This window comes from Hemiscyllium ocellatum, chromosome 39 (genome assembly GCF_020745735.1).
Source record: "Hemiscyllium ocellatum isolate sHemOce1 chromosome 39, sHemOce1.pat.X.cur, whole genome shotgun sequence".
NCBI lineage: Eukaryota > Metazoa > Chordata > Chondrichthyes > Orectolobiformes > Hemiscylliidae > Hemiscyllium > Hemiscyllium ocellatum.
The window spans coordinates 30,222,992-30,232,411 of record NC_083439.1 but is presented as its reverse complement, the minus strand read 5'-3'; the positions used below and the strand labels follow the sequence as shown (position 1 = coordinate 30,232,411).

General features: G+C 45.6%; 1 protein-coding gene across 1 annotated transcript; it reads right to left on the bottom strand.

Annotated features, from left to right (window-relative positions):
* Positions 1 to 6,119: 6,119 nt before the first annotated feature.
* On the bottom strand, positions 6,120 to 8,524 carry LOC132834219 (zona pellucida sperm-binding protein 3-like). Its single transcript, XM_060852884.1, has 9 exons — positions 8,501 to 8,524; positions 7,605 to 7,720; positions 7,406 to 7,509; positions 7,139 to 7,316; positions 6,929 to 7,055; positions 6,763 to 6,851; positions 6,554 to 6,675; positions 6,319 to 6,453; positions 6,120 to 6,241 (listed from the first exon to the last, which is right to left on the bottom strand). Exons 2-9 carry the CDS (start codon positions 7,718 to 7,720, stop codon positions 6,120 to 6,122), a joined length of 993 nt encoding a protein of 330 aa, XP_060708867.1. The 5' UTR covers positions 8,501 to 8,524.
* Between the last annotated feature and the right edge of the window lie 896 nt (positions 8,525 to 9,420).

The window sequence follows — 9,420 nt, the reverse complement described above, 5'->3', positions numbered from 1 at the left end:
TGCCAATTCCTTCCCCACCAATCCACTCTCAGTCACAAGTGAAGTGATGGAAGGTTTTGTCAACAGTATTATCAAGGCACATGTCCTCCACACTAACCTGGTCACTGATGCTCAGTCTGTGTTCCATCAGGATTACCCAGCTCCTGATCTCAGTGCAGCTTGGTCCAAATGAGTGAAAGAGCTGAATTAAGAAGGTAAGTGATGGTGACTGCTTTAAGACCAAGGCAGAATTTGATGGAACAATTTACCAAAGAGTCCCAAGGAAAATTGAACTCAGTGGGATTAGAAAAACCTCTGTTGGTTGGAATCATGCTCAGCACAAAGAAAGATGGCTCTGGTTATCAATGTTCAATCACCACATTCTCAGGACATCTCTGCCAGAGTTCCTCAAGATACTCTTAGACACAACCATGTCAACTGTTCCATCACAGACCTACCCTCCATCAGAATGTCACAAGTAGGATATTTGCTGATGATTGCCCAATGTTCAGCCCCATTGACAACATCACAGATACTGAAACAGTCCCTGTTCAAATGCAGCAAGACCTGAACAACATTCACATTCAGAACACACAACTGTCAGGCAATGACAGTCTGCAACAAGGGAAAATCTCACTATCACATCATGACAGTCTCCATGACATTGCCATTGCTCAATCCCTCACTATTAACATCTTGTGGCTTCTCTGTCGTGGCTGGGATTTGTTGCCTGTCCCTAATTGCCCTTGATGTGATTGGTTTGCTCAGCTATTTCAGAATCAGCGACATTGCTGTGGGTCTGGAGTTACATTTAGGCCAGACCAGGTCAAGATGGTAGATTTCCTTCCCTGATGGGAATTGTGAACGAAATGGGCTGTTATAAAAGATTAGTTTCACGTTCACAATTACTGAGATTAGATATTTGCTAAAAAGATAGAACACAAAAATCCATCAGCGACTACAACGAGATTTGAGCCCCCAGCCTCAGATGATTAACCTAACTCACTGAATTCGTGTCTCAGCAACATACCATTATACCACTTGTTCCACCCACCTGTAGACAGAAGCTTGAGCCTCAGACAGATGGCTCAGTGATAGCCATTAGTGTCAAGGAATCAGGAGTTTAATTAACATAGAATCCGTACTCTGTGGCAACAAGCCATTCAGCCCAACAAGTCCACACTGACCCTCTGAAAAGTAAGCCACCCAGACCCATCCCCTTACTCTACATTTACTCCTGACTAATGCACCTAACCTAATCATCCCTGAACACCATGTTCTATTTAGCATAGCCAGTTAACTTAACCTGCACATAGAGTCATAGAGATGTACAGCATGGAAACAGACCCGTCAGTCCAACTTGTCCATACCGACCAAATATCCGAACCCAATCACCTGCCAGCTCCCAGCCCATATCCCTCCAAACCCTTCCTATTTGTATACCCATCCAGATGCTTTTTAAAAGTTGCAATTGTACCAGCCTCCACCAAGTCCTCTGGCAGCTCGTTCCATACACGTTCCACCTTCTGTGTGGAACAGTTGTCGCTAAGGTCTCCTTCATATCTTTCCCATCTCACCCTATACCTACACCCTCTAGTTCTGGACTCCCCCACCCCAGGGAAAAGACTTTGTCTATTTACCCTATCCACGCATCTCATGATATTATAAACCTCTATAAGGTCGCCCCTCAGCCTCCAACAGTCCAGGGAAAACAGCCCCAGTCTGTTCAACCTCTCCCTATAGCTCAAATCCACCAAACCTGGCAATATCCTTGTAAATCCTTTCTCATCCCTTTCATGTTTCACAACATCTTTCCGATAGGAAGGAGACCAGAATTGCACGCAATATTCCAACAGTGGCCTAACCAATGTCCTGTACAGCTGCAACATGACCTCCCAACTCCTGTACTCAATACTCTGGCCAATAAAGGAAAGCATACCAAATACCTTCTTCACTATCCTATCCACCTATGACTCCACTTTCAAGGAGCTATGAACCTGGACTCCAAGGTCTCTGTTCAGTAACACTCCCTAGGACCTTACCATTAAGTGTAGAAGTCCTATTAAAACTTGTTTTGCCAAAATGCAGTACCTCATATTTATCTAAATTAAACTCCATCTGCCACTTCTCAGTCCATTGGCCCATCTGATCAAGATCCCATTGTACTCTGAGGTAACCTTCTTCGATGTCCACTACACCTCCAATTTTGGTGTCATCTGCAAAATTACTAACTATACCTCGTATGCTGACACCCAAATCATTTATATAAATGATGAAAAGTAATGGACCCACCACTGATCCTTGTGGCACTCCACTGGTCACAGGCCTCCAGTCTCAAAATCAACCCTCCACCACCACCCTCTGTCTTCTACCTTTGAGCCAGTTCTGTATCCAAATGGCTAGTTCTCCTTGTATTCCACAAGATCTAACCTTGTTAATCAGTCTCCCATGGGGAACCTTGTCGAACGCCTTACTGAAGTCCATCTAGATCTCATCTACCACTCTGCCCTCATCAATCCTCTGTTACTTGTTCAAAAAATTCAATCAAGTTTGTGAGACATGACTTCCCACGCACAAAGCCATGCTGACTTTTCCTAATCAGCCGCTGCCTTTCCAAATATATGTACATCCTGTCCCTCAGCATTCTCTTCAACAACTTGCCCACCATCGAGATCAGGTTCACTGGTCTATAGTTCCCTGGCTTGTCCTTACCACCTTTCTTAAACAGTGGCACCACGTTAGCCAAACTCCAGTCTACCAGCATCTCACCTGTGACTATCAAGGTTACAAGGTGACTAGCAATCACTTCCCTGGCTTCCCACAAAATTCTGGGGAATACCTGATGAGGTCCTGGTGATGTATCCACTTTTATGCATTTCAAGACATGCAGCACTTCCTCCTCTGTAATGTGGACATTTTTCAAGAAGTCACCACCTATTTCCCTAGATTCTTTTCCACAGTAAATACTGATGCAAAATATTCGTTTAGTATCTTCCCCATCTCCTGCGGCTCCACACAAAGGTCGTCTTGCTCTCTTTTGAGGGGCCCAGTTCTCTCCTTAGTTACCCTTTTGTCCTTTATGTATTTGTAAAAACCCTTTGGATTCTCCTTGACTCTATTTGCCAAAGCTGTCTCATGTCCCCTTTTTGCCCTGCTGATTTTCCTCTTAACTTTATTCCTACTTCCTTTATACTCTTTGAAGGATTCATTGATCTACCCTATCTATTCCTGACATATGCTTCCTTCTTTTTCTTAACCAAACCCTCAATTTCTTTAGATATACAGCATTCCCTACACCTCCCAGCCTTTCCTTTCACTCAAACACGAATATATTTTCTCTGGATTCTCATCTTATTTCTAAAGGCTTTCCATTTTCCAGCTGTCCCTTCCCCTGCGAACATCTGCCTCCAATCAGTGTTTGAAAGTTCTTGCTGAAAACTGTCAAAATTGGCCTTTCGTCAATTTGGAACTTCAACTTTTAGATCTGCTCTATCCTTTTCCATCACTATTTTAAATCTAATAGAATTACAGTCGCTGGCCCCAAAATGCTCCCCCACTGACACCTCAGTCAACTGATTTCCCAAGAGTAGTCAATTTTTGCAACTTCTCTCGTAGGTTCATCGACATAATGAATCAGCAAATTTTCTTGTACACACTTCACAAATTCCTCTCCAGCTAAATCCTTAACATTATGGCAGTCCCAGTCTATGTTTGGAAAATTAAAATCCCTTACCATAACCACTCTATTATTCTCACAGATAACTGAGATCTCCTTACAAATTTGTTTCTCAGTTTCCCTCTGATGACTAGGGGGTCTATAATACAATTCCAATGAAGTGACCATCTCTTTCTTATTTCTCAGTTCAACCTAAACAACTTCCCTGGATGCATTTCCAAGAATATCCTCCCTCCATCCAGCTGCAATGATATCCCTCATCAAAAACATCGCTCCCCCTCCTCTCTTGCCTTCCGTCCTGACACATTTGTATCCCGGAACTTCAAGCTGCCAGTCCTATCCATCGCTGAGCCATGTTTCTGTAATTGGTGTGGTATCCCAGCCACATGTTCCTAACCGCACCCTGAGCTCATCTCCCTTCCATTTAGGCAGTGTATTGTGGGAGAAATTCCACACAGATAGAGCAATAGTTCCACACTAAGGTTGGGATCGAACGCAGGTCCTTGGTGCGATGATGCAGCAGTGCTAACCACTGCACTGCTATGCTGCCCGGTGAGAATGCAAGAGAAATCTTAGAGTCTGTGGAAATATAGTTTAATGTTTTGTGTTGGGTATGACTTTTGAAAGTTTAGCAGGATCTCTCAAATGCTGCCAGACCACCTTGTTTTTTCCCCAACATTTTGTGGCTTGCTTCAGATTCCCAGCCAGGGCAGCATCTTAGTTTTAACCCCGACAGTGAGTCCCTTCCAGAGTCTTCAGCATGTGACAGTACTGTCATTTTTAGAATTACATTTTGCCCTAGCTTTTTTTGAAAGATACTTGGAGGCAAAGGCAGGGAGCTCTCTATTAGAAACCAGTAACGTAAACAGCTTATGAGGCCTTGGGGTTTGTTTAAGAAATTGGAACAATAGAAGCAGCCTGAATGGGTGCAATCCAGCCTGCAGAAGTAGAATTACTAGATTTAGCTTTCAGCAGCTGCTGGAGCCTAGAAATGGGAGTTTTTTTACCTCCTCCCCATTGACAGATAAAAACTGGGCAGGTGGGGGAATGGAGGCAAAACTCCAATAGCAGGAAGAGTAAGAAAGACTGGGTTGTCTGAGATTACCATTAGTGAAGATGGGGAGGGGGTTTATTGGATATGACTATTGGGCCAGGGAGAAAGTGAGAACTGCAGAACCAAACCACATGGTGCTGGAAAAGCACAGACAGTCAGGCAGCATCCAAGGAACAGACAACATCTATGGGGAATGTGGGAGAAGGCTCCAAGGCAGTTGATAGATATGTGGAAGGGAGTGGGGCTGGGTGAAAGGCAGCTAGGAATACAACAGGGAGATGAAGGCCAGGACAGCTGGTGATAGGTGGGAAGGAAGGTAGAGATGTTGGACTGTGCTGAGTTATAAAGTTGGATCTGGGATGGGGAGCAAGACCAGAACTGGTAAAGTCCACATTGATCTCATCAGGTTGGAGGGTCCTAAAGGTGGAAGATGATATGTTCTTCCTCTAGTTGCAGGTGGCTAGAACTTGGTGGCCAAAACAGCCCAGGACTTGCATGTTCTTAGAGGGTGAAGGGGGAAGTTTGAGAGTGCAGCCACAGGGTGGTGGGGTGATTGGTGACCCAGAGGTATTCCACAAGTTGGTGGAACAACTGTCAGAGCAAAGGGATAGCCATTCACACCTGCATGGAGCTGACATGTGCTGCTGCACTGGCACCATTACACACTTGTTCCTTCATTAGATGGAGTAGTGAACCAGTACCAGCTTGTGTTTCCATGAGGGTGAACAGTTCAGTGTTTACCTGGGAGTGCATGGAAGGGGTGGGATGTGGATGATGATATCTTGGATAAGCCCAATTAGAGGTTGTGGTTGATGTCTTAAAATACATACCCTTTCTAGAGTGAAGAGTTTAATAACTTCAACTCTTACCAGAAGATTAGGCTATCAATATTCAAAATTACATTTCTATTCATTCAAATGACCACAACCCTACAGGACTTGCCAGCACAGCTTTGTGGTTAAGGGGTATGATAATTTCCAGTCCATCTGTTTGATATCCCAATACTGTAGAGGTCAGAAATCAGAGGGGGAACAATTCACAAACAGGACTGGCAGCACCTCAGGAGATGGTAACATTTCAGAAATGCCCAAGTGGATTGCCAAAGTGTCAGAACAGACTAGAAACACCAGCAGTTTCACCCTCAATGCCACAGAGCTGTTACTCCAGCACATTCTGCAAACAGTGATTTAATCAGAATGGAAAGCCCCTTTCCAAGGTGGTCATCAATCCCCTCTACTCACTGGAAGGAGCAAACAATAATCTTCCATAACCCAATCAATCAGAAAGCCACTTCATGGCCTGGAGAGGGTCAACCCAGGGATTGTACCCAAGAATATTTTAAACTAAGAAAGGATGCAGAAACAAACCAGCTCCAGACACCATGAATCACTGCTTTATTGACTATTTCAATCACCAGTTGATGGGTGTTTGCTTGTGTCTCCTGTACAGGAGGAAGGCCAGCAATGAAGCAGAGATCAGACAAACAGCTGTCACAGTCAGGACCACCATCACAACCAGCACTGACTCCACACCTACAAAACAAGGAGAAACCAATGGTTACTGAGGGAAAACCGGGACAGAAAGGAAAACTAGCAGGCAGACAACTCACCGCTTGGAGACCTCTCCTGAATCCTTCCGTCACCTTCAGTCAGGGGCTGCGTTGCCAGGTTTGTCAGCTCAGTATCCAGAATGATCAGGGGGCCAAGTGAGGCCTCCCCCTCCCACTTCAATCCAGCTTCACTCTCTGCAACAAACATACCAGTCAGGAAGGGGTGGTGGGGATGGGCAGCAGCGGGGGGGTAAAGTGAGGGGTAATCCGAACATCTAGAGGATGAATGTCCTACCAGCTTCAGCACCATGGTCTCTCCTTTCTCTGAAAGGGATCAGGATCTCCCTTGTGCTCCCACAATTCCCCACATGGCAACAGGCACAAATGTCACTGTCTGACCCCTCCAATGGGGTCCAGCTAAACAAGAGAAACAGCACATCAACCACATGGTGCATCACCTCTCCCAACAACAACATCCCTGAGGGACAGAGAGAGGGAACTTACATATGCTCCAGCTTCTGGAAAGTACAAGCTTTGTTCCTGGAATCTCCTTGATCCACTGCAGCAACTCTCAGGTGACAGGTGATGAATATCTGAGGGACACAGAACAAGTCAGTGTTTAGTGACTCCCTCCCCAATGTGGAGAAACCCATCAGCAGCTTCCTCTTACCAAGGATCGCTCATCTCCATAGAAACGGAAGGCATCCAGGTCAAACTGGAGCTTGTCCGGCTCCTGCCCGTCTCTCGGCAACACAAAGGTTGAAAAGGAGTCCTCAGCTTTGCTGTCCAGGAGGCAACTGCAGATGGACAAAGGGCCATGAAGTGAATGGAGTGAAGCCATTGAGATGGGAGCAGCTGGAGAAAGCAGAGAGCTCCTTACCCATTGTAGTCAATGATGCTGTATCTTGGTGTGGAGTCCTTGTCTGGGCTCAGTGTAGCTACACAGCGATCAATGTACAGCTTCAGGGACACATGGTTGGCCAGTGAAACAGATGCCTCAATGTGAATGAGGTCTCCCAGGGAGTAGACAGTGGAAGTGCGCTCTGTAAGCCAATCATCTGAAGTACAGCAAGACAAGGGTTGGAACCAATGGGTACAACTCCCAGAGAGCCATTAGGAGATCCCTCCCTAGTCACCCATCACATACCATTCATTAGACGCAGGGAGAATGACAGATGCCCTTCTCCAGACCTGGTGGAGCTGAATGGGATCCATGTGGGCTTGATGGGATTGCTGCTCACATTGCCCTTCCTGAGGGCAGGAAAAGGAGACAGGGCAGCCATTTTAGAATAGTGTCAGACAACAGCAGCAGGGGATCATACTGACAATCGAGTAAAGATTCTCACCTGAAATATCGACATTCAATGGGAACAACAGCTCCATTTGTTCTCACAATGACAGATCCAGGATAGTTTGGGATGTAGGTCAGGTGGGTGGTGTAGATCAGGAAATCTCCAGTCATCTGGAAGACACCAGGGTAAGGAATGAGGGACTGATCTGAAATAAAGGATCTACACAGGGTTCACAATGACAACATCACATTGGGACAATTCTTTAGGGCAAGTGACAGTTTCAGGGCCAGGAGACTGCTTTCCCACCCCGAGCACAAGGGACCACTACTAGAGACCTCTAGGTCACAGGTCAGGGGTTAGTCATTTAGGTTCAATTTAACAAGGTGTGACATCATTGTAGATGTCAAGATGGGAATTCCTGATCCAAACATTGGGTGAAAGGTGGTATTGGTGTCTCAGGCAGAATTAGAGATCAATATTGAGGGAACAGGGACATGGTGATTGTTATCACAGGGAAGAGGCTGCAGGGATCCTTTGGCCATCATCTCCCGATGTTATCATGAAACTTTCAGATTGTGAGTAAAGATTACAAGCAGAATATGTGGAGAGATTAATAGCAATGTGAGACAATAATATACAGGGTGCACAAGATAGGAAAAGTAGAGAAAACAATTAATCAGAATGAAATCAAAACAGTTTAAGCTACAGGACAAGTTCATATTGACAAAATGTACATTCTAACAGAACAATGGTTTAGAGGCTTCTGATTACACAATGAAAATAGGAGCACAAGGTTAGAAATGGAAAACAGTTCAGGTACAGTACAATCCAAGATAGGAACTTAGTCTGACAATGAGAATTTAGTCTAGTCCTCCTCAATATCAACATCACCACATCCAGGAAAACCTGGACAGCCCAAGTTTCCCACAAGAGTAGACAACCCCCATTACCTGCAATCTACTACCACACTCATGCAGCCCATAGTCAAAGAGGACAGTCTGGTTCTCAGGGTAGACCCTGGTTGAGGGACAACCTGCTGTCCCCAGGGTCAGGTCAGCAGCTTTAATCAGGTGCCCAGTTCCAAATAAATCCAGCTGGGCCCTGACCAGCAGGTTGTGCTCTCCACACTGCACCATCACAGTCTGCAGTGGGGACACACTCCCAACCTCAGACATTCGGAAACTGGAAGCAATAGGACCCTCATAAGGAGGTACTCTCTCAGGTACAGGACTGGCTCTCACTATTGTCCATGGAAACCTCTGGCTCAGAAACTGTTGCCATGTTTCAGAGCAGCAGACACCTCCAACTAACACCAAGAAAGGGAACAAACCCCTCACTACAAAATCACCCATGATCACAAACAACTCAACCATCCCCACACACCCCCAACCAGCTCCTTTTATACACACAACCTGCACTCACCTGACACCAATGTGACCAGAAGCAGCAACATTGAACTAATCAACCAGCCCCAATCTCTAAAACGTCCACCAATGACTGAACTCATCGAGTTATTACCAGGAGGGCCTATTTCATTTGGACCAATAGGAGTGTCTGTGAGCTGCTGTGCTGTCACCTGACTAAATTCAGCTCCACAAGGTCTCATGGTGAAGGCCGCATGAAGACAATCATCAAACATAGCTCATTGATCCAGGAGGGTGTCTGCTGGGTCCTGTCCACCCTCACCTGAGGGGACTGACAGTGAGACCCACAGAGAGATTGTCTGAGGATGGGGTTTGGTCAGAACAAAGGGATTGACCTTATATTACACCTCCCCCTGGAAGTGTTTGATGGAGGCAATATGGAAGAAGCTTTATTCTGTATCTAAACTTGTCATGTCCCTGTCAGGGGAATGTTTGATCGGGACAAT

Coding starts and splice junctions, on each gene's coding strand:
- LOC132834219 (XM_060852884.1), bottom strand. CDS start 7,720: ATGACTGGAGATTTCCTGATCTACACCACCCACCTGACCTACATCCCA. Junction 7,510..7,604: donor ATTGAATGTCGATATTTCAG/GTGAGAATCTTT, acceptor TCCTGCCCTCAG/GAAGGGCAATGTGAGCAGCA. Junction 6,676..6,762: donor TTCCAGAAGCTGGAGCATAT/GTAAGTTCCCTC, acceptor TCTCTTGTTTAG/CTGGACCCCATTGGAGGGGT.